General features: G+C 32.6%; 1 protein-coding gene across 1 annotated transcript; it reads left to right on the forward strand.

The window, feature by feature from the left end:
- The first annotated feature begins 12,824 nt into the window (after positions 1–12,824).
- LOC139098289 (choline/ethanolamine transporter flvcr2a-like) lies at positions 12,825–16,774 on the forward strand. The gene is made up of 4 exons (XM_070650426.1): positions 12,825–13,240; positions 13,915–14,505; positions 16,085–16,299; positions 16,395–16,774. Exons 1-4 carry the CDS (start codon positions 12,839–12,841, stop codon positions 16,750–16,752), a joined length of 1,566 nt encoding a protein of 521 aa, XP_070506527.1. The 5' UTR covers positions 12,825–12,838; the 3' UTR covers positions 16,753–16,774.
- The last annotated feature ends 10,586 nt before the right edge of the window (positions 16,775–27,360 follow it).

Consider the following 27,360-nt stretch of genomic DNA (forward strand, 5'->3'; position numbering starts at 1 on the left):
ACGGAAACTCATTTATCATTTTCTTTATGATAACTAAGGGAGTTGGAAGGCCTTTAGTCGTCCTTTATGTTCATGGCCTTGGTAATGCATGTAAATTGATCTGGGAAACTTTTTTACTGATGAGAAATCCTTCTTTTTATTGCTGTCGCGGTTCTTTGATGATGCGGGATGATGATTCACATTTTAAATGACAATTTTGTTTGTTCAATTTGATGGTTTAGAATTTATTGATTTGTTTGAGGAAACTTCAAGAGGAATTAGAAGGAAAATTGTCAATTGGGGATGTTTTGTGAGTGGGATTTCTTGTTTTCTTTGGAAAAATGAAGCAATAATAGTAATGAGACGGCTGAATTAGTCTGTAGTAGCATATAAATTGTGACATGTTGTCTGATTGAGTAGCATATTGGGTATATATAGATGTATTTCTCAATAAAATGCTTAAATTCTACAGAGTGTGCTACGGCACAGAAGTAGCCTATCACTGACCTAGAAATACAGTTTTAAGGAGGATTCAAGACACGTTTTAAGGCATTTCATTGAAAAATCTACAAATTGAGACTATGAAGCATTTATAAGCTGAATAAAGAAAGCTGAATGATGCTATTGATTCCTTTATCGAGTACCGAACCCTAGCAAGCAAATTATGAGCTCTCAAGAGTTTTGTAAGCTTAGAGCAGCGTCAAATTTTCTGACTCTCGAGAGCTTGTTCACCTTAAATTAGGGTTTCTGAAAAACCGCGTTTTTCCAAAACCGCGGTTTTGCGGTTTTTCACAATTTCAAAAACCGCGGTTTTGCGGTTTTTTGCGGTTTTCAATTTTCATACAAATGTATGAAATTTTTTGAAAAAATTTAAATTTGGAGTTTTATGCATAAAAGTATTAAATCTTTCTATTTTCCTCCATTTTATTTAGATTCAGTTCCAAATTGGTTGGTAAAATACTCAAAAAAATTATTTGTTGTAAAAACTTTTAAAATTAAAGTTTTTCTTAAAATTTTGCAAGATTTTAGTCCAGCTTTTCAAGTGAATAGAAATTTTATTAATTTCCGAATTTATCTTCAAAAATTTACATTTTGTGGATTTAAATGAATTTTTTCCATACAAAATTCTAAAACTGCGGTTTTTTCATTCAAAACCGCGGTTTTTTAAAAACCGCATTTTAAGGTCAAAAAGTGCGGTTTTGCGGTTTTTGGAAAACCGCTTCCAGAAACCCTACCTTAAATATACCAGATGAGCATGCTAGTCATGCTCATCTGGTATATTTAAGGTGAACAAGCTCTCGAGAGTCAGAAAATTTGACAAGCGGTAGCCGACGATAGAGCTAGTTTTAGGAAGCATCTGAGGGAGGTCATAGTGACATGATCTGTACGGCCAACAAAGAATGTAAGTAAGTAAGTAAGTGAGCTCTCGAGAGCATGTACTTTGCCTGTTAGAGGAACTTACAATTAATACACTGACCCATCGACTGAACATTTGGAACTAAATGAAAAATCCTTGCCTAAATCCCTCAAGCACCAATGCGCCACAACCGTAATCAACTCAAAGCCTATCCCATCTTCATGATTATTTTCTCTATTTCATTTATAATGTCAAAATGAAGACCGTCTCAAGATCACTTTTCCAAGAAAAATACGATAGAATTGTCGATGGAGAAAATTTAACACAATTTTTCCACTTCGTTTATTTTCCTCACTCATGTTCATTGCACATTTTCCTTTTTTATTCTATTTTTCTCGTCGCTTTTCTATTTTGATATGAAAATTTGCTTCTTTTTATCTCATTTCAATTCATTCATCTATTTATTGAAGATGTCTTTATTTTTTATGGATGGAAAATTTTCTTCTTTTAGGTTCATATTGTTGCTATAATTTTCATTATTTGCATAATATTGCTTTATTTAGATGAGTGTGAATAAAAAATGGGAATTTATGGGTGAATATTCTTGACCTCGGTCATGTCTGACATGGATTATTCTATTCTGTTGGATGATGATTGGGGTTGGTGGGTTAGAGTGAGGAAATTACGTAGAATTGCTGGATAAAACTATACAATAGAGTTTTTTGAAGAATTTTTGAGGGAAAAATTGGGAAATTGAATAATTTTTTTTTGGAATTACATGTCCGAGTACCTCTAGTCGGTTAATATATCTGAATTTCGAAACCAGGCTGAATTGACTCTGGCATGATGTGGGATTCAAACCGAATTATGAGTTGGGCTGTATTAAGACTGGACTTTTGATCGATTATTCAATTTGTACTCTAAAATACTTAGAATAAGGTTCGGCTAAGACACGAAAGCCAACATCTTCTGCATTTTAGATGCAATTCTTCTGTTTTGGACAATTCCAAGACCTAGTTATAAATGGCGCTTAGAACCCGATACTGATGGATTAAGTCTAGTTTTAATCATATTTTAAGAACATCATCCGATAACTGGATCTAATTCCCATCCAAAACATCCGCACCCAAATTTCTAGTATTACAAAATTCAAAAACATTATTAAGTCATACTAATCTCCCGCCACCAACAATAACATCATCAACAGTGAGCATCAAAGTTAATAAGAAGTGCAAGATGATAAAAAGTCTCCCCCATCATAATTCTCACTTCTTTTCTCTCCTTTTTGATGCTCATTCAATTGAATTAATGAGAAAAAATTTCTTTTTTTTGGGTGTAATTTGACACCAAAAATAGCTTCGAGTGACAATCTCATGACATGAGTGTGTGGATGTTAATCATTTCTTTACAATTCTCACATAAAAATATCATACGGTATGGTGTGATGATGGCTCATAAACCTGCATGAAAATCAATCCTTCTTTCCGTTATAATAATGGAATGATACGGTCTGTTGACCATTATTGAATTTTTTAGGTACTTCTTTTATTGCTGTCGAGGTTTTTATGGAGTCATTTTGCATGGTTGGCTGGATAGTAAAGGTGTTATATTATGGAAATGATGATGAGGTTAAGAATGAGGTGAGGTTGATGATCTTTTGATAGGTTTTTTAAGTGGATAGTTGAAAATGAGATTTTTAGAAGTCAAATTTTTGAAAATTATGAATTAATTTTTTTTTAATTTTTAAATTTTGTCAATTTTTGTCAATTTCTAAATTTTAAATTTTTTTAATTTTTAAAATTTTCAAATATATAATTTTTTAAATTTTTTAATCCTCCAAACATTTTTAAACATTATATTTTTTAATTACTCAAATTTTTAATTTTCAAATTTGAAATTTTTAATTATTTTTTAAGTTTTTCAAATTTTAAAACTTTTGACTTGTTAAATTTTAAAGGTTTTAATTTTTTTCAATTTTCTAATTTTTAAAATTTTTTAATTTATTTTAAAACTTTAGTTTTTCAATTCTTTCGTTTTCCAAATTATAAATTTCTCAAATCATTCAAATTTTTGACTTTTCAAATTTTCAGATTTTTAAAATTTTTAATTTTTCAACCTTTTAATTTTCAAATTTTAAATTTCTCAAATTTTTCAAATTTTCAACAATTCAAATGTCTATTTTTTTAACTGTTAATTTTCCAAAATTTTAATACTTTTAAATATTCAATTTTTTAATTTTTTTTTATTTTTCTTTAAAATTTCAAAAGTTTTTAAAATAAAATAAAAAAAATTACACCTTAATGACTAATTAATTTTAAAATTCAAAACCCCTAACCACATTACAATTTCAATTTCCATTGTCCAATTCTAATTTCAAGAGCACATGTCCATCATGAAGCATATGACACACTAACCATACATAACTCATACAAAAACAACCAACAAACACACAAATGATTCAATTGATAAATATCCAAAAAAAATGCGTTCCATATCCACAACCACATTAAATACATCAAGCCAACCCCATCCTCGTCCTCTTCATTTCCATTCATTTCTTTGTTTTATGCATGCAGTCGAGAGAGTTTATTAAGAGTAAATATTTGAATGCATTAATTATGTTATTCAATTTTATGTGTTTCAAGGGGAAGCAGCAGCATAGAGTGTGTGACATATGCTGGATATTTCATCAAATCATATTTCCTACAAAAAATTTCAAAATTTAATTTATCACAAAAAATTATACACAAAAAAGGCCATCAATAATAAATAGCTAGAAAAAGTTTCACATTCCTCCAATATGTTCCTCTATGCTCAGTTCCATTGCATATCTACCCGGCATAAAATTTTTATGAATGAACAAGAAGGAATCTCCCCTGAGCGAATCGGTTCTTCGTTGTTGCGTTCTCAATTTTTTCGCTCTCACATTTTCCCTACTCAGGATGTAAAGGAACCGCTGAGAGGCACGAAAAGAGAGAAATGACAATTTCCACATCAGTTGTAGTTCAGTCGCGTAATGAAACGGAAGTGAGAACAAAAAATTTCTTTGAATATTTTTTTTCGTAATCATCCACAAAATATAAAGGATATAATAAGAAATGAAAATCCATTTATGATAAGCATAAGAGTGAATATATCCATAGATTAATGTGAATAGTTGTATAGAAAATGAATGAAAATCAATTCAAGTCATTGTATTAGGCATGATAATAGTAAGAAGGTGGCAAAAGAAGATTATATCCAACAAAAAAAAGTGTTATAAATGGACCAACACCTCAAGTCCTTTTCAAAGCTGTGTAACAAACACTGTGTGCTGTACAAAAATCGGAAATAATTTATCATCACACTCACATTCATTCGTGCTTTGAGTCATATCATAAGGAATTCTCAATTTCTTCTCATGTGGCAGTGCAAAATATAAATAGATATAAAAATACTAAGGTGTCCATAAATTCTTGTTACATGGATGTATGTATATCTGTGTCTTGTTCATTCGTACTTTATATGAGATTTTTATATTAGTTGTACTTACTTGGATATGAAATCTTAAAATCTTCGCTGGTATGAAATCTTGTTCCACTTTCATCCTCGCTTGTATTTTTAAGAATGATGGTGAAGAGGAGCTGAATTGTGGTCTTTTGAGGCGACTGACTTGGTGTCTTTTTTGGTGGAATTTCGAGATGGAATTGAATTTTTGAAATTTTAATATTGTGTCGAAAAAAATTGAAATAATTTCACAATGCTGACTTAAATTTGAATTAAAATCTTGATTTTAACAAATTGGCCAGTGGCGGACAACCTTTGTGTCACGGTACACTAATATGCCGTCAAAAATATTTTGAAAATTAGTATGCTGTCTTGGTCAAGGCATGTCATCAAGGTGTGAAGTGAAAAATAAAAGGTTGCCCATCACTGTAATAGACAATGAGGATACTTAATGCAGTGGTGGACAATCTTGAATTTTTTGCGACACAACTTGTTGAGAAGCTTTGAGCGTGCATAGTTCTTGGTATTTCCAGAATTTTTGGAGGTACATTAGCGTGTCGCGGCCCACTGGTTGGCCACCTCTGATTTACTGACTAAATTAAATGTCATATTTCCTTATTGCTTCTTCTATTCTCACCGCAAACCAATTAATTTCAAGTCTAACCATTAAGACCCTCTCGCCATAATTACCCAACATCCTTGAAGTGAATGACCTTCTTAAAAAAACACCAAAAAAAAAGGCAGCAAAACAACCTAAAAAAACACATCCATTCAGTCAGCCACTTCCTCTGCTTTTTTAAATCCCCCACAAAAGTAAAGCCCCACAAAAGCGTACAATCCATAAAGAAAATGCAAAAAACCAAGAACGGAAGGAAGAAAACGAAATGTTGTGTACATTTATCATAAATAAAATTGTTTGTAACAGAAGTTATCTGAATATTTCATGAGACTCTATCATGTTCCTTTTGCCGAAAAGTGCCATTGCATTGCATATTGTCCCTCCTTACAAAACAAATTGCTTGTGCAAAAAAAGAAAGAAATCTTTGATACAGGCAAAGAAAGAGAAAGGAAGAAGACGTTTTTTGGGGGAAGGCGAGCAGAAAAATTTAACGTGAATTTTCATTCATAATTTAGATCATTTTATGTGATTGAATATACACACGTTTATGTCCGTGCACAAAAGAAAGTAATAAATTGCATTGAGTTAATATAAATTTTTATTTCTGTGAGATAGTCGAGGACTTTAATGTTAAAGTGAGTGATTGGGGGCTGGATTTAGGGGAAGTATAAGGCTTGGATCAGTGTTATTAAAACTGTGTGCCGCGTTACATTGCACAGTTTGTGCAACACTGACTTGGATGATTGGAATGTCTTGAAAATGAACAATTGTTGGAGAAATTTGAATCAGCTTTGAGTACTGCAGATAGGAGGTAATCCACTCGTTACCTTGGGCGTTGAAAACAGGGGAGAAGGGATTTGTTGTTGACCTTCTTCTACCTAGCTTTTGAAAATCCATTTATGTTCTTAATTGAATATTTTATTTGATTTCCAACAAGTGTTCGTGTCTCTTCTTAGGGCAATATCTTGATCCTTAACCCTCTGCCCTTCCCACACGTTCTCTCCATCAGCCCGTCTTTCCCATCCACCAGTCCGTTCCATACACCTGTCCTTTCCATCCATGGGTGGCCTTTCTACCGTCTTCCTTTTTAGAGACAAAAATCCCGAAATCCTTTCAAAAATTTCTGCGTTTCACATAAAAATTTCAAAATTTCCAAAAGCTTAGACAACTTCTGCACACCCTCTATCCACCCCCTTCTTTAAAAAAATCCCAACTACCTCCCCCTATCTTACTACCCCCCAGGTCAGTTGATTGGCAATTTTTATATAGAGAATAACATGTTGATAACATTAACTGGTGATTGCCATTTTGTACAAAAAAATAAAATTTTTTCTGTTCCTTTTTGAGGGAGGGAATCGACAGGCGAGGAGCAACAACGGTTTGTGTGGCAGTGAAAAAAAAAAGGAATTTTTTGCAATCATCATTTTTTACGATATAGAACCTGATCGGAATTTATGATTTTTTTCTCTCTCTTTTTATTTTTGGTGTTCTATGGGGATTCACATACGCTTTTTTTTATATTCCTATGTGCTGTGCTGAATAAATGTTTGGCAACAATAATAGAGAGGCTTTCCTTTATTTCAATAATTCTTTCTTTCTCTCTTTTTTTTTGTGTTCGAAATCGATAACAACACTTTTTTATGGACAATCAATGATCGTTGTTTAATATAATAGTTCTTGTTGAGAGGGAAAATTTGGAAAATTAATGCTTAAAGACAGTTTTGGTGGCATTTAATATGGAAAGACTTTTTTTTTGGATTATAGTTATTGCTGGGGTGAATTGCTTTTGTGGTGATGGAATTTTAAGTTTTTTAAAAGATTTTTGAAGATTTTTTTTTTAGAATTTTTCAAAAAATAAAAGCTCTTTTTGTCCAAAAAAATTAAATAAAAAAGGGGACATGGGGGAAATGTTCCAAAAACTTTTATTATTAATTAAGGATTTGAACCTTGTAAATTTGTTCTTCTTTTAAATTGATCACTGATTATAGCAACGTAGTATTGACTAAATTCATATATATTTGATATTGTGAGAATCTACTAAAATGCTTTAAAAAATTCCATATGAGAAGCGTTGTATTAAGGACAGTTAGGGGCTGGCTTTTATTTTTGAAAGTAAAAAAAATGGATTTTCGGATTTTTAGTATGAAGGTTAACTTTAATTGGCGATTGATTTTATTAAATTGGGTTAAATACTGCCTAAATATCACACTCTATGTGGTGTTTATATTCATTCCAAAAAGGTCTCTGGGTTGATATTTTCGGTACTGGTACAGTGTGATGTGATAAAGCTACAATATCCAGTGGAATTGAAGAGTAAAGTACTTAGTGTGGTTAAGTAGTACACCTACAACACACCCTAGTAATACCGGAGAAATCAGCTTCTGATCAATTGTAAACTAGAACTCGGAGTCGACTCGAATTTTATATAAAATTTGATTTTTCCATGAAAAATCACACAAACTAAGAGCACTCAAAGTTCATTTTTACATAAAGAATTCGACTCGACTTCGAGCTCTGAATTGAAGCATAAAACTGCATTTTATTAATTTAATTAAAACAAAATTTAACCCAAAATTCCTAAATAATCTTTAAGAAATCCAAAAATCTCAACAAACAAATCACAAATTCTCTTCAATTCTGCACGAAAAACAAAATCAATTCCAGAAAGTAGCTTACTCAGCAAACGTCTGACAGCGTCCGACTCATGTCCTCATAAAAGCATCAACGTTGTCTAGAAGAATTTCATCTCTTCTAAAACACCCTCAAGACGATACCATTTATAAGATTTCATATTATCTCATATATATATTTTTTGTCTGTGTGTCTGGCTAGAGTTAACCATTCTCAAATGTGTGTTCAGTGTAAATATTGTGCAATAAAAGTAATTATATTTACAGAGCAATCAGGCAATGTGTAGTGTATGATGTGAAATTACAAAAAAGTGCTTTTAAATGTTTATCAATAAAATTTTATTACAATTACAAATATCATAAAAAAAGAAGTAAGGAATATAATAAAAATTCATGTGGATATAACATTGGATTACTATATCATTATGTCAATGGGATTTCTGTGAATAAAGGTAAATAAATTCTTAAATTTAATTAATTAAATTGCAATTTAAAGAGATTAAAAAATGTTGCAATTTCAACCAGGGAATTAAAAGTTTTCATTTCGTTCCTGCATTGAGGATAAACTTTCTTAATTTTCCACTTAGAGAGCATTATCGTACGTAATGTAATTAAATGTTTTTCTCAAAGATTTATGCTTTTCAATACAAAACTAGCACAGCGAAAAATGCACACACAAAAAAAGAAATCCATGAACTTTTGTATGCTGTGCGACTTGAAACTACTCTCGATGATTAATGGAACTTTTTGTACTCTCGTGTCACGATGGATATTGAAAATGAAGAAAGATAATTTAAGTTTGTCTCTAATGAAATTTATTTTGCTGATTTGATTTTGTTTTTGGTCTTCTTGGATGTTCTTGGGTTTGAATTGATTTGGTTTTATTGTGGGGCTATTTTGGATGTAATTTGATTTGTTGTAAGTTAATTCAATGAAGTTAAATGTAGCTGTGAGTTTGGTAAATGGGATGGAATTGTCTTAATATTCATGCGAGAAATATTATTTAATTTACTGTTAATAAATCAATTGAGGATGGTTGAGAGTATTTCATTACTTTCTTGGAATTTTATGATTTATTTTGAGGATAGAGATTGAATTTCAGTGAAATTGAGTCTCAGGGATTTAGTTACATTCTCTGAAGCTAGGCAATTTAGTATTCATGATGGATTTGTGTTGTGATTCATTACAAATTCAAGTGGGCATAAAACCGTTAAAACCAGTCATTAACTAAATATTGACTTGTCTTTAACTTACTTACTTACTTCCTTGGCTGGAGCGCACGGGGCTTATCTGCAGATAGCTCTATCTTTCGTTTTTAACTAGTTTTGATGTAATTTTGTCAAGTCAGGAACGATATTAACTGTGTAATGAGTACTGGATTGATAAGAAGACTTAAATGTGCTTTGTACCACAATTTATAAGAACCCCCGGTAGCTCAGTAGGTAAGGGCACTTCACATGCAATCAATTAGTCATGGGCTTGAGTCTTACATTGGATGTTCTGAGAAAGTGTCATTTGTTCTCTAGAACCTTAGAAGGAGTCAAGTTTCAAGCATTCCTGTTTATAATACTTCAATATATATTCTTGTCATGCTAGATGACATATGTCAATGATTTTTTAGCATTTTAAGCCAAAACCTTCAAATTTTCCCTTAAAAATCCAAACTTTAACACAATTACTATACCTAATTCCTTCTTTCTTCCCCAAAATAGCTCACTAACATTCAATAAAACTCTTCAAAGCTCTTTAATCTATTTCTCGTATCAATTTCTCCTACACTAAATACCATTTCATAAAACTTTAATCCAGTTCTCTCGTGTATAGTTTCAAATTTTATACGCAAGCGATACCTTAATTACGTACAACAAATATTTCAAGAAATCCAATTTTGTGGCTTTTTCTTTATTGTATTTCAAGAAAATTAATTTTGACATTTAAAAGTCGTATTTCGATTTTCATTTGTGCTGAATTTGTAGTTTGTGTCGATTGTTTCAAATTGTCTTGAACTCGACTGTTGGGGAATGAGAAAAGTTTTGAGAGGAATAAGTCGAAGTTTTAAAATTGAACGCATTTTGGTGAAGTTTTTTGAAACTTTTATGCAGTAAATGTGTGGATTGTTTGGAGTATTGTTGAGCACGATACATATGAGACTGTAAAACTTTTCATAATCTACACCACAAAAGCCACTAGTCACAGTTGAATGACAATGCTTGGCAGGGGTGGAATTGGGGATTTTTTGAGGGGTGTTTAGGCATTTTTTGGGGTGAAATTGAGGTTTTGGACATAATTTGGGATTTTTGGATGAAAATCTTTAAACATTTGGAGTTCTTTTTAGATTTTCTCGGACATACACCCTCAAATTGACTCAGTCAGCTCCCTCAACCCCTCATCCCTACTCTGGACATCTCCCCTTACTCATCATCCCCAACAATCCCCAACACATTCGACAGCATTTTGTATTACTTTTTTTTTTTGAAAAAATAAATATACAAAAATTTTCTCCATAACTTATTAAGTTCGACAGATGAAATTGTTGTGTTGTTGCACGAAAAAAAAAGTAAAATTTCTTCCATTTTTATGTTACCTACGTAGAGATGTACATATTGGGGGGCGAACGAATGCAATAAATTTCAGAATCATGACACGTACAAAATTAAGAAAAAAGAAGATAAAATGAAGAAAAAAAAAACTTTTTTTTGGCTTTAACTTCACTCACACTTTTCACTTCTATTACTCATTTTGGATGTTGGAATTACAAAGGACAGGAGTCTGTGATTTTTTTTGTTCTTGATTGAATAAGAAATAGACGTGAGATGAAAGATCGGATGGATTTCCATGAGCAGGGCAAATGTCATTTGATAGAAGAATCTTGGAATTCTTATTGCTTGTGCTGAAAAGTTCAAGGGTAAGAATTTGTAAAAAGGAATTGATATTCTAGTCAGGTATTTAATAGTTTGACTGCTGAAGTTTTTAATGACTGACAATTTGTCTGGGATTTTTGATGATTCAAGCGGTGAATTCTTTTTGAGTTTTCATTTAGGAATGTCAGGTGTTCATTTCGGGCTATACAAGAATCTGTTGCAATGCTGGGCAACCTATGTGCTGCGGTACTCTAGTGTGATGCTATTAGGATGTGTAGATTCGGTCGAGGCTTACCATACCCAAATGAAAGGTTGCTTACCACTGCTCAATGCAAATTGCTGTCGTTTGGAAATGTGTGGATTCCATTTGGCTATCTTCATGATCAATTCGTACTTCCATCTGCTTAAAATTCAACATTCTTAACAAAAATTTCACTCAGCAATATCCGATTGAACTCAAAACTCTTCACCGAACGACACTCTGAATCTCATTTCCAATCAAAATCACTTGAAAGCTTGCCTTTTTATGAAAATAATTTCCATATTCCAACAAAACAGATCCGACAAGTATAATGTCTATAATCTCAAAAAGGAACTTGACTGGAGACACTTGAACAATTTGTCCTCGCATTTTCTCCACTTTCTGTCTGTTGCATGACTCAATATTTCTTTTTTTGCGCTTCTGTTTACAGTAATTTTTATTTTTATACATTTTTTTTATTATTAAAGTAAATTTTATTTTATATCCTCGCAAATAAAAACAAATCATCAAGTTTCCCCCGAAGCCTTGTGACTCTTCGATAACAATTTCACTCTGCGACGTCATAGAGTAAATAATGAAAGATTTTTTTTTTTTGGGACTACACACGGGCGTGCAAACAAAACCAAAGATCACAAGATGATTATATATGGAAATGATAAGGCATAAAAAAAAATTAATTCTGAGACGGAAAGCTTGTTTATGTTTATGAGTCAAAAAAGTGTGAGATTCACACACTAATGCATGAAAAAAAAATTGTGATGAAGAATCTATCCAACTGATAAAAAGATACGTAAAAGGCAAATATTTTTCATATAAATAAATCGTCAAGATCGCATCTGATAATATTTAATTGGGAGATATTCAGGTATGATGTGTATCGGGAAATTGGGTAGGCTGACTTATTAGTTGAAGGATGATTAGTTCCAATTGATACACTGTGAACTGTAGGGTATTGATAAAACTACTGAAAAGGATCCTGTTCCTGATTATAACGGCTCATTCTGATAGTTAGCCTTATTCTGTATCCCTGCTTGCTTCTCTACGTTAATTGGAATGTGGCCGCAATTACACAATTTTAAGTGACTCTTGCTAGTTGTAGGAAGGGTTTTTAGAGGTCTTATGCCAAACTAAGGCTTACTCGAGCGAGAAAGGTTGTGTTTGGATAGCTTTAAGTCATTTTTTTTATCAACACAACAGCGCTGTGCACTATTTTACATGGAAGATGTCATAATAATGAGTTTTGCAAAGAATCCGTAAAAAACTGCAGGTCTGTGCATCTAAAAGGCAGAAAATGAAGCCATGCAGTTTTTGAGTGAAGCCAAGATTTGCAACTGTTTTTATAAGATGCTCAGATATCGACTGTAGCAGCCATATCCTATTTAATTCAAACTACAGCTCCTGATTCTTCTATATTCTGTATTCTATTGTATTTTCCTGTATTCTGCAAATCCCTTAATGTACTCTTAAACCTCGTAATTACAAAACATTGAACATCACTGATGAACAGCCCCCTAAAGAGATGAATGAGAATCTGTATCTAAAAATAGTAAAGAGAAAGAAAAGAAAAAAAAAATTAATTAAGTCTTAGGACGGATAACAAAAAAAGATTGCGAGTAGTCATATCATACACTTCAGTTAGTTAAGATGGTTTCGCCATATCGTAAAAAATTCTCAACGACGTTTATTGATCGTGAGTTGCGTGAGAGTGAGCTAGCAAAGCTAAATAGAATATATTATCTGCAATTGTTGAGCTCGGAAAAGCGAAAGTCAAATAAAGAAAATAAATTGATTGATAATTTAGTGTTAAATTTTGATTGCGTGCAGCGTGCGACTAAGACATATACACGAAGATGGTTTCTATTTGCTATGATAACAATTTCATTAACTATATCATCTACACAATTTCTACAATTTTGTATTATATCCAATGTTATACAGAAATATTTTGATACAACATCTGATGTTATTGACCTTACGTCCATCTTTTATATGCTGATCTATTTTCTTCTTTATATTCCTGTTACGTACTTTTTTTGTGAGAAACAAGTGAGTTTATTTTGGACGATGAAGGATTATGAAAGAATCATTTGCAAATGGAACTTCTTTTTTTTTGGGAGCGTGATTTTCTTGGATATGGAAAATTAATTTTGTGTGAATTTCTTCAGCATTCTGGATTTTTAGTACCTACAAAAATACACGTCCGTTGAATATTCTTAAAACGTTTCGTGGCTTGACATTTTTTAACGAGGGTGGGCTCGCCAGGCCTCACGCTCAAACTAACCTGCTCCGTTTGTACCGCACCGCTTGCGCGGATTGACATAGCCAGGAATGCACGACGGAGAGGTGGAACACCTGTATTACGCGTCACTACCCTTTGCATTCCCTAAAAATTCACAAATATTTATCCCGACAAATTTTTAGTTCCTCCTAAAATTCAAAAATATTTCTTAAACATTTAAAAATTATTCTAAAGAAGACACGCGTAAAGACAATTTTATGGCGTGATCAGTACTAAAATACATAAAAACATAAGCCACAATATCATATTTATCTAGACAACCGACCAAAATTTACAACAACCCACACAATAAGCAAACTACACATTTGTTCATCCACAAGAAAATTGCGCTCAAAAAAATAGAAAGTTTTGCAAAATATATCCACTAAAGGAAAACATTTCATTCTTTTTTTTCTTCTCATTTTCCCATCCATATCCACAGTCGTTACATAAAGTGGCACTCTATGGATCAGTTGGGCTTGTAATAACATCATGGCTTAAATATGTTGGTGTTCTTATACAAAATTTTGCCCTCATTTTGCTTGTTCAATGCTTTTGTGCATTATTTCATATATTCTTATCATCAATACCATCAAGAATTGCCACCGTATGGTTTCCAATCCAAGAAGAATATTTGACACAAGCCATAACAATTTTTGCCAACAACTTGGGCTTGATTATCAACTTCTTGTCATTGATTGTCATCAACAATTTAGATGATATGGAGATTTTGACGACAAATCTTACAGATTACATTCTACTGATAGCCTTACTATCAACATTCAATGCCATCATCATGATGTTTGCATTTAAACAAGACGAACCAGAAATTCCACCGTCATGCATTGAGGCGTTGAGACGAGATAAAGTCATTCAAAATGAGGACTTTGATAAGCGACGTTTTTGGAAATCTTTAAAAATTTTAATGTCAAATAAGAATTTCATCATGCTGTTTCTGGGATTTGGACTTAATATTGGTGTCTTTAATGCTTTTTCGACCATTTTGAACTCAATTATTGTTCATTATTTTCCTGTAAGTATGACTTGTGACACAAGCGTGATAAGAATGTTTAATCAGTGCCAAAAAAGCTGATGTCTTACTCGTGATTTTTGAGCAGATTTTGTCGGCTACATCTAGTAATGATAATTAGATCGCGCTGTTGCAAATTTCAATCTACTTCTTCTTGACTGTCTGAAATACTCAACCAAAATTTACTGAGACGAGATAAAAAAATTTTTTTTTTGGAAGCATGTGCTTCATAATTTATGATGATTTTCCATTAACTTGATGTAAAGTAAATAATTGAGTTTGTTACTTAATTTTTTCTTGATTTTTGACTCAGTTAAATGGTTTAATTAGGTGTAATGAGTGATGAATATTAATGGATTTAATGGGTTAGTGGTTTTGTTGGGCGGGAAGTCAGCAGGACTGGTAAGGTGACACATAATAAGTCTTGAAGTACGTCTAATAGGCAAAGAGACCGTTTTAAGATTCCGTAGTGGTATTTGTGTACCATAAAAGCATGCTATTTGCCTGTTTGGGTATATTGAAGACTAGTGGTGCTTAAACTATGTTTGGTGATACCCAAAATGTTCTAATGTAGCATGTCATGTGTTCAACGAAGAATTTTGATCCAAAAGCATGTCACAAGAACAAATAAACTACCGTAACTGCTTTATGTCCTCATTAATACCAATACAAACTTCCAGCTTCCTTAAATTGCATTAAATCTCTTTATTGCCCTGCTAAATTTATCCCCAAGGATAGAGCTTATTACACTGACAGCTAATTACGCCACTATGACATCTGAAGGGAAAATTGAACTTCTCTATTAACAAACAAAGCTGATAAACGCTTATCTATAGAACTTGAGATATAGAACAAATAAATATATAAATAGGTGGACTAAAATAGGAATAAAAACCGGATAGTTGCGGTATTTATACATTTTTATGACGAAATAAAGCATTGAAACTATGATATTGGAATTAGGTTCATGAGGAATGTCTGTTTAGGTTTCATATCAACTCATATAGTCACATTTACTAAGTATGCTGAAGATTAAGGACTGAAAATTCCTTCTTTTCATTCAAACGGATCAAAAAGAGTCATTCAGTGCCGCCAGAACATATCCATGTCATTTTGGCGATAAAACCATGACCTAGTAACTAAAGTAAGCAGCTAGCAGTTTCTGGTTCGGAAGAGATATTCCCAATCTTCAATAGCAGCCAATTGTGACCCCTAAAGTAAATGACCTCATCATTCTAATTCTATACCTTAAATTCTCCTCATCTTCTCTGCTGAAAAATGTATGACGACAATCTAAAAGCTGAAATCCCTCAATTAATAATACAACCTCCCAAAAGAATCTCAAGAAGTATTTTATCACTCAAAAGTCTTGACAATATTTATGAATATTTTATCATCATCATAATTGTCCTAATTGAAACTAATCCATAAAGTCCAAAAATACCACAAGAGAAATTTTGCAACATCCTTCATAATGTAAATCCATCAAGACACCTTCAATCTGCCTTTATCTGCTCTTAAATCGCTAATTGACTTTTTCCTTTTTATGCTAATTTTGTCATCCATTACCATCCATAATTAGACCGGTCAACTTGAAGCTGGCACATTATGCTTATCAACGACGCTGTTAAGTGTATTTAGTCTGTTTGGATTTGCATTCATTTTGGCAAGATTCAAGCGATTTAAATCAACAGCATTGTGGATATTAAGAATTCAGTCTATCGCTTTCATACTCTTCTCACTTTCTCTCGAGTCAACCTCATTTGTGATTATGTGCTTCTCGAGTATACTTCTAGGGTAATGAAAATAAATGTTGATTATAGCTGTAATGATTATGATGAGCATATAAATAAGCTCATTTATTATTATTTTTTTTTGTGCTTTTTTTGTAGAATATTCATGGTTGGATTTCAGCTTGTCGGTCAAGAATTGGCTGTTGAATTAACATATGACATGATGTGCGAGGATATATCCGTTGGCATAATTAATACATTTGGATTCTTCTGTGGAATAATAATTACACTTGGAATTAAAAAGCTACAAGATGTCTTCTCAATATTGTATGGAAATTTATGCTTCTCGCTGCTTATTACAGTTGGAACAATTTTTAATTCATTAATTAGCTCATTAGAATTAAAGCGACAAGAGGTTGTTGACTTTATTGATTCAGCGACTGAAATAGAATTAGAAAGTAGAAATTATAGATTTTCAGACACGCCGAGAACATCACGACAATCGAGCATGAAATGAATAGAAAATAAAAATTTTAATTAAAAACGGAAGTGAGATTGCTTAATTTTGTCTGTTATGTTTTGTTTTGGGAGAGAATTTTTTCTACGTTTGGTTAATTTTTTAATTTCAGTTCCTGTGTTTAAGCTTTTTGTTGTGGGCTTATTGTTCATTCATTGCATAATTGGAGGTAGTTTTAAGGATGTTTAAACGGATGGAAATTAAATTAATTTTGTGGAGGTTTTAAGCTTTTTATTCATTTTGGTAGAGATTCACGTATGCGGTTGGAATTAAAGGTCATTTAGGAATGTTTCTTATGGGATTATTAGGGACTTACGATGAGGAAGGATTCCCAAATAGCACAAGTCGGTTAATCGGTCCAAAATCCGGTACCAGGCTTGTGTGACTTGAAGCTATCGATAGAGAAAGCATTGAATTTGATATGGGTAATGGACAGACAAAAGCAAGCGATAGAACCAGGTTTAGGAGACGTCTTATGGAAGTCATTGATTGCAATTGAGTTGCACAACCAGCGAATCAAGTAAGATAAACGTGACTATGACTTGGTGTCGGATTTTTGATCGATTAATCCGTTTTGCGCTACTTAGGATGAATAATTGATTATGCAGACAGTATCATTCCTATAATCAAGCCTTAATAAGACTCTAAATATGCCTTTGAACCTAACATTCACCAAAACCCACTCAATCTTCCAATTTTTACCAAAACGTTTAAGCTTGCTGTCAAAAAAAGTCATCTCAACGCCCTCACATCGACCAAGAAGTCAACAAACTTCCTTGAACAAAAATTTTCACTCTGAAAATTACTTTCTAAAATCCCTCAATTTAAAAAAAATAAACTTTCTAATAAAAGAATGTTTTAAAAGAATTCCGTTTCTTCTTAATTCCATGCGTCAGTTGCGAATAATGTAAAGTTTATTGCCATTAACATCTTAAGATCCTTAACCATAAATTTTCCGCATTGTATCTCATTAGATTTTATGATTATTTTTAATGTTTTACATGATATCGTGTTTTGACAACATTAAATATCAACATGAAGCCAAGGATATTTGTGTATATGTATCATATGTTGTATAATAATTCTTTAATGATGTTCCTTCTTCTTACAGTTTATTCCTTAAAACTTTAAAAAAAATTTCTCATTATTTTCTCTCAATTTTCATCATCATTATCAACAGACACGGAAGCTATGCTGCTTCCTATAAAATAATTCAAAGGGTTATTGTATCCTCAAAATATATTTATTTCTATTTAATGTGCTTTATATGGGAGAGCTTACGTCTTTACGTTGTTACGTTCATGGGAGGATGATGATGATGATGGAAAAAAGCATTTTATTTTTATTACGTTTATCACTTTTTACTTGTGGATCTTAATTTAATTACATTACTCACATGGATTGTTGTTTTTTTTTTTGCTGTTGATGCTGATGGTTTGGGGGGTAAGAAGGCATTTAATTTCGGGAAGTGGAAATGACTGTGAAATTTTATTTGCTTGGGAGGAAGGATAGAGACAGAAGCTTAGGTAGGGTGGGAACAGTGAGGCAGACGCATAGGTAGGAAGACAGATTTAGGGGTTTTGGAGTCAAACCTATCGACAAAAAAGTTTCTTCAATTTGCTATGAATTTTGAGAAAAAATATAAAACATTGGACAGGAGGATAAATAATTGGGAATATATTGAAGGAACACTTAGCACCAGTGCTTATCCTGGTACACCTAAACCCTATATGCAAAGAGTATGTTTTCATATTCCAGAAAGACCACCACGGTTACTCTTGGCCTGTTAGGGGTAGGGTCAATTCAGGATATCTTGTTGTCGATCCTAAATCTTTAGTGAGTTGAAGTGACCTGGGTAATGGAATGGTATAGTATATTGGTATATAATTACGACAATACCGACCTTGCGATCTTTAGTTTGAAGTTCAGTATCGGAATCAATTTACACGTCCTTTTTCGAAGCATATGTAGTGAAAATGCGGCTCACAGCTTTCTTTTGTAAATTTTTGGCAGTAATGTTGTAAAAGGAGTGGTCCGGATCTCACTATAAACTGTCGAAAAACATTGACGCATCCTCACTCGTTAAGCTCTCATTACCTAAGCTAATCTCATAATGTCCTAGCCAATCCCATCTCAAAAATCAAAAACATGAACATCCCATTCCTATTCTATAAAAAATCCAAAAAATATGAACACTGAATATCAGTTGAATTTTAACATCAATCCAACATAATACCATATAAGTACATCTACTTTAACTTGCATATTCATTCACATATCCTCGAGTAAGCATTCATTTCAGCTTCATCACTTATTAACAATTTAATTCACTTAAAATCTTCATCATTTATTTAAATGAAAATCCTCTACAACAAAAAATAATTTTTATTTGGTTTGGGTGGGGGGAAAATGCATGAAAAAAAAAAAATTTTTCCGAAACACAAATGAGAATTAAAACAACTTTTTTTGGAAAATTTTAGGAAAATTTTATCTTCGCAATTAAATTTTATTTCCACTGTGGCAGATGCAAAATAAAAGGAGGATGGAGTCAAGATATCTTTAATTCTAGTCTCTACTTGTCAATAAATTTCAATTTTACACAAAAGAGAGAATAAACGAAAAAAATGTAGCTGATTTCCCTCAACATAATTCCTATACAACTATAATGTATTATTGTATATGCACGATACGTACAATAAGTAAATCTAAATGACATTGTATATTGCCAGTTTTTTGAATAAAGAATACAATTGAATGAAATTTATTGTCTGCTTACTGTACTGGAGATGAATTTTTTTATGTTACTTCCCAAACTTAAACACAAATGGCATCAGTGGATGTTCAATCCTGATGATTTAATTATCACACTTCGATGAACCTGTAAAGCAATTTTATAGCAAAATTACTGGACAAATTTGTTTATTTTTTTGTATGCTTGATGAGCCATAATGTTGAAAAAAATTCCATTAAATTATCGACTTTTTTGTAGCTTACTGCTGGTTTTTGCAAAAGAATTTTCGTTTAAGAAAATTTCGAAAATTTTCTTTTTGTTGAATTCGCTTAGCTTGAGATTAAAGAAATAAGTGAATGGAGGCGGAAAAAAAATCTTTTAATCTAAAAGACAAGATTACATATGGAAATTGCGATTTGATGTGCTGTTGAAATGGAAATTCATATTTTTTAAGGTTGATTTGAGATGATTTTTGAGGATTTAAAGGATTTACTTTGAAATTTTGAAGACTGAAGAGGTTTTAAGCAAAATAGGGTATGGGCTTGCTTTTACCAACCTTTACAAGGATGAGTTTGTATAGTCGAATATTTAGGAAAATGTGGATCTATAAGGTTCCTCAAAGCTAATCTAATAACATAATTTAATCTCATATATACACCAGCTTTTCTGGCAATATCCCATAGAGTTGAACAAGTGAAAAACTAGGCGTAGAGAAAGCCGATGTGACTTAAGCATTTAGTCGGATTCGGTAAAATTCTACTCCACGTCAGATTTATGCCAGTATCGAGGCACCATTTTCGCCTTGTCGCTCCGTGTGCTATGATGTCTGAGCAGGGTGGAATCTTGAATATTGAACTTTATATTGATTCTTTGGCCGACTAAAGAAACGATTTATTTAGCTTAGCTGATTTTTAGCCGCCGACTTGAGTGACTTCGATCGCTGATATGTATCACTCTTTTGTGAGGGCATGGGTTAGATTTCCATTGCAGACCGATCTCTCAATTGTCATAAGAATGCTGTCGAAATGACAACGATTTGCAAAATGCTAACGACATTGAAGTGCTTTAAACAGATGTCTTAAATAGATCATTTAAGATCGATGACCTTCTTTAAATAGCTTTATCTCGGACAACTGCTAAGAAGTCGTCCACAATTTACAAAATGCTCTTGAGGGACGAAAGTTGAGCGTTTTAAGCGCTATGTAATAAGTGAACGGCCTCTAACCATTTCTTTTCTGTTTAATACAAAACCCTAAAATTCTTCAATAAAATCAATCTTTAATTAACTTAAATCCACTCCCATTGTCCACAAAAAAAGCACACAAAGCAACATGTTCAAGATGAAAAATTCCTCTTTAATTTAATAGCTCAACAAAATAAAGTCTATCAAAAGGCACATTAAGTATATTACATGTCAATTCCAGACGATGAAAAGTTTTTTTTTATGAAGAGATTTCTCTTCCTTCGCCTGGCACTAAACAAAATGTTTTTACATCCACCATAAAACTTTTCCTTTTGCCATTTTTTTTTTTATTAAAAAATATTTTTTTTTCCTCATTTAAAAGGAATAAAATATAAAAAAAAGTAAATGTAGAACTTTATGAAATGACACATGCTTTCAATATTTTCACCTATGCCATTTCCTTTTTCTTTTCATAAGGTTCTCGACATTCAACCGAGTCGCAATTTTGCCTCCGTAAACTTTTGGTCATAAAAAGTATTTTACAGATATCTTCAACCATGCCATGCCGTACAGAGGAAAAAAAAATGTTTTACTATGAAAATGGAAATGGATGTAAAATGAGGCACGCACGATAAGCTTCTTTCTCTTCTTCTTTTCCTGTTTTTATCACTTTAAGAAGAGCAGCAGCACACAAAAAAAATAATATTATCTTTTTTCATTCTTTTCCTGCAGGGCTATTGTTGTCTCTGTGTTCTGGCATTTCCTGTCTTTCCTTTTGCCTTTGCTGCCAGTCGTCTTCTTTGTAACTTCTAAGATTATAATTTAATTTAATGTTAAATGATGTTGTTATCCATGCACAAGACTGTGTTTTATCTAACAGCTACATGAAAGGAAAGTGAACAAGCTTTATGCAGTCTCGCAAATTAAGCATTCAAGGATGTTCAAATTGCACTTCTTCTTTTAAAGCTTGAAATGTAATCAAGGATGAAAACATTGTTTTTATTGATGTAGGATATGAAAGGATTAAGCGCATGAATGTAGGTCGTCGTAATTTTTTGGTGAACACGATTTAAAGGATTTCCTTTACTTGAACGAGTGAACGTGAACAATATGGTTGAGGATTTAATTCTAATACACGCATCTTCAATTTTTGCAGACATTTGCACGTAAAATAAACGAGTGAAATGAACAAATTTTGGTACATGATGTTCATTCTGTGACTGAAATTGAAGTCAAAAATGCAAAGTATGAAGTTTACTCTGTGGGATTATTCGATGGCATTCTTGTCATCTGCTGTGTGAATATTTGAGCTTGAATTGTGGGTGACACACAGAATGGAGCTGTATTGTTAGACAAATATATTAAATTGGGATACAGACGTTATTTTGCCATAGACTGATTTGGAACCTAGAATATTAGACATTCGTTACAAATAATGTATTTTGATAGCTGTTCAATAGCTTGATCTCGTATGATTTTACGCCAAAAGCACACGGCGGAGAAATGACCGGAAATTCGGTACCAGACCAACGTGACCCTAGCCTCAGATTAAATTTGATGAAATCCAACATCAGGAGTCAAGCAGGTATAAAGTCTGATTTTCTACCGTTTCTACGTCTTGTACGTTCCGGGCTATATCGCTGATGTATATCAGACCGTCACAACATCACCTTTGATGCACCATAATCTTGTCGTGTCGAAATATTAAATAACGTGAATGTGGCTTAATGGCAACTTGATTGCTGTTTTTGGTTCGTTTTGAGGCTTAAAATGAAATGCTCCTACAGCCTGCTGATCAGGCTAGTTAAAGCCAATCTGGTTTTATATTGATTTTGGCAAATTTTAGACGTTACGTTGTAAGCAGAGCTTGAGATTTGATCTTTTTATGAAAAAGCTGATTCAAGTCGAATCGACTTCATATGAACTTCAAGTCATTTTAAAGCTCTAATAATAAGTAGACTGTCCTCAAGCAATCAAAATTGCATGACAATTCAAAACAATCTTGAAATTTCTAAGGAATCTCTAGAAGAATCTTAAAAACCCCAAAAGCTCAAAAACCTCAATTTGAATAAACATGCAAAAAATATTTACAAAATCTACTTATAATCCTTATTCACTCAATAAACCAACAATAATCTCGTCTATACAGCAAAAAAACTTCTTCATCTACTTTTATCTCTAACTAGCCAATCTGCAAGTCAATAGTTCTCATCATCATCATCACCACCCCCAGAAACAATCTTGCCAAAAAGAGAGAAAAAATTTTTGCGTCCGAAAAAACTTTTCAAATTTTTCCTCTTTATTGCACCATCAAGCAATAACAACAGCACTTTTAAACTTTAAACTTTTGAGAGATAACAGAAGTATAATTAGACGGAAAAATTTAATTTCTTATGGAACCAAAAAAAATAAAGAAGAAGAACTGAAAAAAGCATCATGAAGTGTGAAATGGTGATAAATGGGAATAATTATAAGGGTTAGAATCGGATGTTACTATAGCTGGTCGTAATGTAATTAAAATTGTAATTTAAAAAATGAAGATTCTTCAGAGGGTCGATGATGTGAAGCTTAAGGTTTTTTCAAATTGTAATTTTCAATACCAAGAAGATATTGGATGGAAAAATTAAGGAAAAATTTTACCATGTGGAAGAAGATTTGAATGAGTTTTTGATTGTTGAAGGTAAATGAAAAGGTCTTGTGGAAATTTTTGTGCGACTGAAAATGTCAAGTGGGGTTTAGCGACAACACGTCGTTGACTTTTGTAGCAAATTGTGGAAATTGTGTGGATGATTCAATTTTAGACTGAATTATATAGTATAAACTGTAAAGTTAGAAGTTTTTTTGGATCTTATCAAATTTTAACTGCTATTTCCAGATTTGGGAATGTCTAAGTTGTTACTTTAAGTCTTAGCTATGTTTAGACGTCTACTGAAAAATTGTCATGTTTGAGGAATTAAACGAAGACTTTTTCAGTCTGTAAAATAAGAATTCAAAGCAAAATTGATGTAATTTCAACTTTGGAAGATCATACTTGATCAGCACAAATCATTCATCACTGCCAATTGGCTACCACATGGAGTCCAAGTGACAGTTTTGATGTTAACTGTCATAAAAATTGCCATGTTAACTGTCACGAGAATTGCCACTTGGACGTCATGCATCCGCCTTGCTGATGCCTTGAGAAACTTGTGTCGATTGGAATGTTGAGTATAAGACTGTGTAGCATAAGCAGTAGCCTTAGGCGAATGCAAATAATGTGCTCAAGCCTCAGCTTTTCGCTACATGTGCCACCGTGTGTTACAGCTCAAAACAACTGTCTTATCCTACTCTAATTCACAAACCACCCCAACCCCCTTCTAAGACTACTTCACGCACAAGCGATTCAATTAACATTCAAGAGCTCAAATCAAACACACCTAAAATAATCTTCAAAAAATCTACAATAGCAAATTTTCAATTGCTCGGAAGGGATTGTTAAATTGTCATTTAATATTGAAGGTAGTCATTACGAGATATTCTTATCAGCAATTAATTTTTACTTTCGGGAATTGAGTTTAAAACTCCTACTCGACCCCAAAAATTTTTACCTTTTACATGATTTTTCTATCATTATATCCTTCCCATTCCAAAGCTGGAATTAAAACAATTTCCAACAGTAAAGTCGCTTGTTTGTAAAACGATTCAATGATAATACTTTGATTTACAGACATAAAGTACCTTAATAAGGATTACATGACATTTATGCTTTACATTTTGAGTGTTATTATCCAATTTTTGTACCTAATACAATTTTAGCCAAAGCTTAAAGGAGTAATTTGTTCTAATTTAAGTTTTGAATTTTCATGCTGCCACATTCAGGACAAAGACACGGAACCGAAAAACTTTTTTTTTTCTTTAATTTTCCATTTCTATTCTACATCATTAGATATTCTATCTCCATCTCCCTCTCGCTCATTCTCTATTGTTTTTGTACGGCATATCAACAGCGTATATAGGAAATGTATTCAAATTTTACAACCTTAACCAATTTATGTACGGAACAAAGATATCGAAATAATTTCAAATTGACTTTTAAGGTCGATTTTTCTTCATTTCATTTTCTTTATGCTTCTTTTTTTACGCTCGCCTCTTTCCTCACTTTTTGAATATTTAATGAGAAGAATTTGGAAAGGGATTTTTTGAAGCCTTTCTTACCCTACATAATACTTCTTTTTTATAGATTCTCGTTCAACTAAAAATAAAAAGAATTGATATTGAACTTCGACAGGTTTATTGTCCTTTCCTTTTTTGGCTTGCCTTCTGTTTTGCTTCTGTTCTTCTTTATTTCAATATTTTGTAGTGCCGGACACTTTTTGTTTGACATTTTTACTAGTTTTCCTGTTTTGTATCATTTTACATTCAATCAGAATGTTTTTAGCAATTTAATTAAGCATATGGTGCTGACTGTTTGGTTGTTTTGTTTTGTGTTGGAATTTTGATAGGCTGGGTCAGTGGTGGGCAGCTTGTGAGTCTTAGAGGATGCTTTTGAGTTGTAGAGGATGCTTGTCAGTCGTGAAGGATGCTTAGGTATGCTATAATAATATTTAAAAATCCGAAATTTGCTGATTTTTCAGAATATTTCAGTATTATTTAACAAAAGGTTTGATAACCACTGGAAATCCTACTTAACCTTCATAATACTCTAGTAATTCAAGTATTTGACAAGAAAGCAGCAACTTCTCGTAGTTGGGGGTTAAACCAAATGCTAATTTTATATAAACAAGCCGAAATTGCAGGCTAGCATCCTTAGACGGACTATAAGGTACAGCCGAAAACCACAGACCCTATTAGGTATAGAGACCGCTTTTAGATATCGTAGTGGTATTTTTGAGCCCAAAAAGCATGCTCTTTGCCTATTGGAGGAGATGTTCGCATTTAAAATGCAGGAAATACAGGGCTGCGGCTCTTTGCCGAACTCTGATTTTAAAGCTCAAATTAGATATTCCACTAAAAAGTCTACAACCATTCTCATTTAAATTCTTTAAAAGCTTCACCCTAGCCTCACATAATCCACATCCACTCAAATCCGTGTTCTACACACTTGATTAATCTACACTTTACTCATTATTACCTTCTATAGAAAACATTTCAATTGAAAATCTATAGAACCATTCAGTCTATTGTACTTTTGATTCAATAATAATAACCATACAGCCATCCACCTTCGTTGGCTTATGTTACTCGTTTCTTTCTCTTTTCGTTCCGGTTGACGAATTTATTACATTTTTTCTGTTACTAGAAAAAAGGACGACAGAATATTTCAAGGGTCGTAGCTTACTTTTACTCATGTTTATTTAAATTATAATAAGTAACATATCACACACATATGATGGGGGTAGAGTTGAGTTACTGAACTGATATATGAACAACAAAAAAATCACTTTATGGAATATTCGTGTCTGTATGTATGTGGTGGCTAGACGTGTGCCACATTAGAAAGGAAATGCCTGTATAATAAGCACATGTGTGGCACAATATATACATGAAAGTGAAATGTATGTTCGATAACATCCTGTCCAGGTGTCTAACTATATTCTAAATAGCATGATAGCTGATTTTTTTGTTGTGTGTTATGAAGTCAGGGTTGGTAATTAGGTCTTTTGAGTATGTCTGGCATATCATTATTTACTTTACCTAACAGGGATACAGACCGCTTTTAGGTACCGTAGCTGTATTTCTGTACCATAAGAGCATACTCTTTGTCTATTAGACTTATCGATTGTAATCCATCCTACACCATTGTCTGCATTGGCGCTTGAAGATGGCTTACTGACCAATTGCCAATATTTGTTCGCAGACAATTAGGTCCCTAGACTAATTACTGCTTGTCAGCAGAGTGAAACAAAAAAATTTCAGCGATTAGATTTCAAGTAGACAACTTGACTGCTAGATTATCCAGGCATTCAAACTGGGTATCGACTCAGGATAGATAATGCCTTAGAGTAGATGCTAATCATGTTCCTTTACAGACAACGTGCCTTATTTTACATACCGTAGAGATATTTCTGTACCATGAGGGTATGCTCTATGCCTATTAGTGATCTATGTCAAACTAGACTCTAATAACAGTTCAACCTCAAAGCGAACTCTTGAAGTGGAACTACAAACCTACCCAAATACTCAAACACCAACCCTGTTTTTAATTCATAGTTTGATATTATTTTCTATACTTCAAATAAAGTTTCATGCAAAATAATTCTACGAGCACATGTGTGTTCGCATATCAAAATACACGTTATGTCGATGACACTTTCCATTTCTCTCCATAACATTATATTGTTATAGAAATTGAACTTAAGGGATTATGATACACAGAAAAAAAAGAAGTTATAAAAAAAATTCTTCGTTGTTCACTGACTTTACTGATAATAATAAAATTCATGATGTAGAAAATTTTTACAGAGTGAAAAGCAAATAAAAAATGTGAAGATATATCTTTCTTATTCATCACGGATGAATGGATAAATTTGATGAACTTATTGGTTCTTCATTTTTATTGTCAAATTTTATTACTCGAATGATCTTGAAAAATTTAATTCCAATTTTTATTTTGTGGAAATTGGATATAATTTTTCAACATTGTCATGGTCTGACAATAAAGTCAGCTTGATTAAGGATGACTTGCGATTCACTTCATATTATTAAAGTCATTGAA

Source organism: Chironomus tepperi, unplaced genomic scaffold, assembly GCF_022539635.2.
Source record: "Chironomus tepperi strain 1889 unplaced genomic scaffold, CSIRO-AGI_Ctep_v1 contig_445, whole genome shotgun sequence".
Classification (NCBI taxonomy): domain Eukaryota; kingdom Metazoa; phylum Arthropoda; class Insecta; order Diptera; family Chironomidae; genus Chironomus; species Chironomus tepperi.

Coding starts and splice junctions, on each gene's coding strand:
- LOC139098289 (XM_070650426.1), top strand. CDS start 12,839: ATGGTTTCGCCATATCGTAAAAAATTCTCAACGACGTTTATTGATCGT. Junction 14,506..16,084: donor TTATTGTTCATTATTTTCCT/GTAAGTATGACT, acceptor ATCCATAATTAG/ACCGGTCAACTTGAAGCTGG. Junction 16,300..16,394: donor TTCTCGAGTATACTTCTAGG/GTAATGAAAATA, acceptor CTTTTTTTGTAG/AATATTCATGGTTGGATTTC.